This window comes from Idiotropiscis lumnitzeri, chromosome 15 (assembly GCF_059441095.1).
Source record: "Idiotropiscis lumnitzeri isolate Australia: NSW breed Sydney's pygmy pipehorse chromosome 15, RoL_Ilum_1.0, whole genome shotgun sequence".
Classification (NCBI taxonomy): domain Eukaryota; kingdom Metazoa; phylum Chordata; class Actinopteri; order Syngnathiformes; family Syngnathidae; genus Idiotropiscis; species Idiotropiscis lumnitzeri.
The window spans coordinates 7078913-7083457 of NC_142405.1; the positions used below are offsets into that span (position 1 = coordinate 7078913).

The 4545-nt window shown below is 46.6% G+C and overlaps 1 protein-coding gene across 1 annotated transcript; it reads left to right on the forward strand.

The window, feature by feature from the left end:
• The first annotated feature begins 496 nt into the window (after positions 1-496).
• On the forward strand, positions 497-3903 carry wfikkn2a (info WAP, follistatin/kazal, immunoglobulin, kunitz and netrin domain containing 2a). The gene is made up of 3 exons (XM_088316998.1): positions 497-995; positions 1242-1558; positions 2244-3903. Exons 1-3 carry the CDS (start codon positions 789-791, stop codon positions 3442-3444), a joined length of 1725 nt encoding a protein of 574 aa, XP_088173124.1. The 5' UTR covers positions 497-788; the 3' UTR covers positions 3445-3903.
• Positions 3904-4545: the final 642 nt, after the last annotated feature.

Below are 4545 nucleotides of genomic sequence, written 5' to 3' on the forward strand. Positions count from 1 at the left end.
ACTATAGCCTGCAAAAAAAGTGCGTTTGGTGCCATCTTCTGGAATGAAGACAAATTAATGAATGGGTCGACCGTTCACAGAACTGTACAATAATATTATTAGGCTAAATCTGATAAAGTAACGCGATCGTTAAAACATGCTGCTTTTTAGACGAGTTAATTATTTTTGGTGTAAATTCATCTTTTTTGTAGTTATTATTATTATTATCAAAATCAAGAAAGCCACATTTGAGGGAAGTGACTGAAATTTAATGACGTCCACAGCAATTAACCAGCTCTGATCTGACGTCATCTAGCATGGTGGCTGTCATAATATGCTGAGCTGTATTACTCAATTATAGTGAATTTCTTTTGGCATTGCACTAAGCATGATTTAACGGAACACTTTTTTTTTTTTTAGCCGCGTAACATATGCGCATCTGCGTGAGTCTCTGTGCTGCTTGTTTGCATGTTAAGGGTTAAGGCGTCCAGTGTGCGCGCAGGTGTCTCGCCACTGCGAGCGTGGAGCAGCGTCTGCAAACGTGCTGAATTAAGTTGATCCCAACTGTAAGTCAGTCGGCTCTCGCAGCCCCAGTGGACGATCGAGGCACACTAATTGATCTTTAAATTTGTGCACGCAGCAGCGCTAATCTCCCTGCATGCGATATTCAACCAGGGCGAGTGAGCCTCCGCTTTATTTTTTTCCTTTCCACCCCTCTCGTCAGTTATTTGTTACTTTCTTTCTTCCTCCCGTGGGATTTATTCGTCGCTTCTTCTAAGAGTTTAATCTGCCGGGCTGTTACGCACGCTATGTGGTGGATGCTGTTTCCGCGATGGATTTGGTTTCTTCTGGGACATTTGTACACTTTTCTGCTCTATATGGAAAGTGTGGGCGCGATGCCGATGTCCGTGGCGAAAGTGGTGTACTCTCACGCGGGTCTGTGCCCCAATGAGCTGAACCCCAATCTGTGGGTGGATGCTATGAGCACCTGTACCCGCGAGTGTGAATCTGACCAGGTGCGTACCTATCTATCTATCTATCTATCTATGTCTATCTATCTATCTGTCTATCTGTCTCTGTCTGTCTGTCTATTCTGAGGTGAATCTAAAAAAATATATATATATATATATATATATAATTGTGTTGCACATAATGGTTTGGGTATTGGCAGAAAATTCTTTCTCAGCTGAATGAATATTTTTGACAAATTACTCACACAATGATATGTGTTGCAGAAATGTTATTTGTCATCCCCCTTCTAGGACTGCGAGACATTTGAGAAGTGCTGCCTCAATGTATGTGGAAACAAGAGTTGCGTGGCGGCACGCTACATTGACATCAAGGGCAACAGGGGCCCCATTGGAATGCCCAGAGGAGCCACCTGTGACAAGTTCATGTGCTCCCAGCAAGGTTCCGAGTGTGACATCTGGGACGGTCAGCCTGTGTGTAAGTGCCGGGACCGCTGCGAGCGAGAGCCCCACTTCACGTGCGCGTCTGACGGCATGACTTACTATAACAAGTGTTACATGGACGCAGAGGCGTGCTCCAAGGGTGTCTCTATCTCTGAGGTCACCTGCAGGTAACATGTTAAGTATTTTCAATCTTTTCCAATTGCTTTTGTTTTGGGGTGATGATGTTTGTCGGAGGGATGTTGGCTGTCCGTAGCTTGCTTTATTTAAAAAAAAAAAAAAAAGAACAAAATGTTGATCTCATTTGTGTCAACTTGCAGTTTACCCAAAATAAGTTATTTTCCCAAAATGTTAAATGCGCCGTTGAAATTGACAGCAGACTGTATAATTATTGTAGTATTTCGGTCAGTTAGCGAAATTGTTGGGTGTACCTGGAACAAGGTACAGACTTTTTCTTCCCTCAGAACATTCCTGAGTGATGACTATAAAAAATACGATTTGTCAGAAAAGTTCCAGGACTGATGTCACAAAATCTATATTTCAAATCCAAACTCCAAATTTTCCTTTTCAGTCTATTAGACTTTACCAGACTTTTCTGTTTTGCCTTAATGCACCCCCGGAAGGATTCTTGGGAACTTGGGAAAGATGGGGGGGGGGGGGGGGGGGTTCACATGGATAGGTTGGGTCAGAAATGAAAAATTTGTATTTTGTCCTGGAACTTTTGTCCCCCACCTTGTATGAATCAGTGCAACAAAATCCAGATGTCAATCAATATACAATTTGGACCTGATCAAAATAATTTTTCACAAATCACAAAGAACTGACGTTTTTACTCGCTCATCACCTCTCCTACAGGTACCACCTGACATGGCCAAACACCAGCCCACTCCCAGCCGAAACAACTCTCCACCCAACCACGGCTCTTCAGACCACCCTGCCGGCCGACATCCGGACCCCCGCCATTCATAGCAGCCCCACCCAGCAGGCTGTCTTTGTGGGGGAGACAGCCAGCTTCCTGTGCGAGGTGACTGGGAAGCCGCCGCCGGAAATCACCTGGGAGAAACAACTGAAGGGCAAAGACAACATCGTCATGCGACCGAATCACGTCCGAGGGAACGTCGTGGTCACCAACATCGGCCAGCTTGTCATTTACAACGCGCAGCTTCAAGATGCCGGAATCTACACGTGCACGGCTAAAAATGTGGGCGGAAGTGTGTCTTCTCACTTCCCATTGGCGGTCATCAAAAAAGAGGCGAGGGGGAAGGAAGGCGAAGGAAATAATACCAATCTGCCGTTCCCACCTGCAGAGTGCTTAAAAAGTCCGGACAGCGACGACTGTGGAGAGGAAAGTATAAGCTGGTACTACGAATCCAGCCGGAACATTTGCTTCACCTTCACTTACAGTCAGTGCGATAAGAACCGGAACCATTTCGACACGTATGACGTGTGCATGCTGTCATGTGGGGGGGAGCTGGCAGCTCCTTGTAGCCTGCCCAGCGTTCAGGGCCCGTGCAAGGCCTACGAGCATCGGTGGGCCTACAGCAACGCCCTCAAGAAATGCCAGTCTTTCGTCTACGGGGGCTGCGGCGGCAACGAGAACAACTTTGAGTCCAAAGAAGCCTGCGAAGGGATGTGCCCCTTTCCCAAGAACCACAATTGCAAGGCGTGTAAGCCACGAAGTAAGATGGCGGCCAGCTTCTGCCGCAGCGACTTTGTCATCCTGGCGCGGGTCACCGAGCTGACGGAGGAGCAGGAGTCGGGTCACGCTCTGATGACGGTGGAGGAGATCCTGAAGGATGAGAAGATGGGTCTCAAGTTCTTCGGCAAAGAACCCTTGGAGGTGACGCTCCTGAATATGGACTGGAACTGCCCCTGCCCGAACATCACCGTCGCCGAGAGTCAGCTCATCATCATGGGGGAGGTTCACAACGGGATGGCCGTGCTGCAGCCCGACAGCTTCGTAGGCTCCTCCAGCGCCCGCAAGGTCCGGAAGCTTCGCGAGATTTCCAACAAGAGGAGCTGCAGTTTATTGAAGGAGTTTCCCGGCATCCAATAAGGGTGACGGATAAGCCGCAGCAGTCGGACTGAATCATCTCGCGGAACCTAATAATAAAATTGAAGACTGAAATGAAATCAAATCCCAGACTGTGTTCAAGGAAATTCAAATGACGAGAATGATTCAAATTAGAGCCCCTCTTTAATATTAGCGTTATATTAATAAGTCTTCTATATTTGTGGCCTAAAACGGTTGCGACGTCTCAGTTTTATCGACCAGAATCAATAAGCTCTTTGGTTCCTTTCTTTTGGAATCATTTTACAAGACAGGCTATGTGTGTGAATCACTCGGAACTATATTTATTTTTCTCTCTTATTTCTTATAGTGCAGCCGATACAATATATGCATGGACAGAATGTATCGCTCCAGTACAGGGAAAACATTTATATATTTCCACGTTATGTCTTATTATCCATTAATATGGAACCTGCTGAATGAATAAATACGATTTAGAAGGTATTCCGCTTTCTCGTCGACTTGATTGTGAATTCAGTTCATGTTTCCGTCTGAGATGGACGCACACACGCGCAAGCACACAAACTGGGCCTTGTCTGGCCTACAAATCTGAAGCGGGTCACATTCCAGCCCAGCTGTGGAGGCCTGTGGAGTTGTGTGTGTTGTGTTGTGTCTGGGTTTGGGGCCCTCACATTGCACACACCCCACTGGCCATCCTTTGCCCTTGCGCGGCTCCTTTCATGTGTAAGAGGCCGGGGTGAAGGGGAAAAGGAGGAGGAGGTGGAAAAGACACTCTCTTTGGGTCACATCTCGGATAATAGAAAGGAATTATAATTCAGGAAGGATATTGTATTTTCATTTAGATTTATGGCTGTCCTGTTCAAAAGTGGGACAAAATATTGACGAGATTAGCTCATAACGCACCGACAATACAAACGGAAACTAACGTAATCTCCCTGTCTCATCTTTTGCAACTGAATATTTACCCCCCTCCCCCCCTTCTTTGCCTTTACATCCCCCTCGCTCACCCGTCTACCCACTTAGACCGTCAGAAACCCAGCCTTCGGCGACGACCTTTGACCCACCTAATGAAAAAGAGGCCACTAAGAAAAGGACCACTTTCATTAGAGCTGACAAGTGACTAGC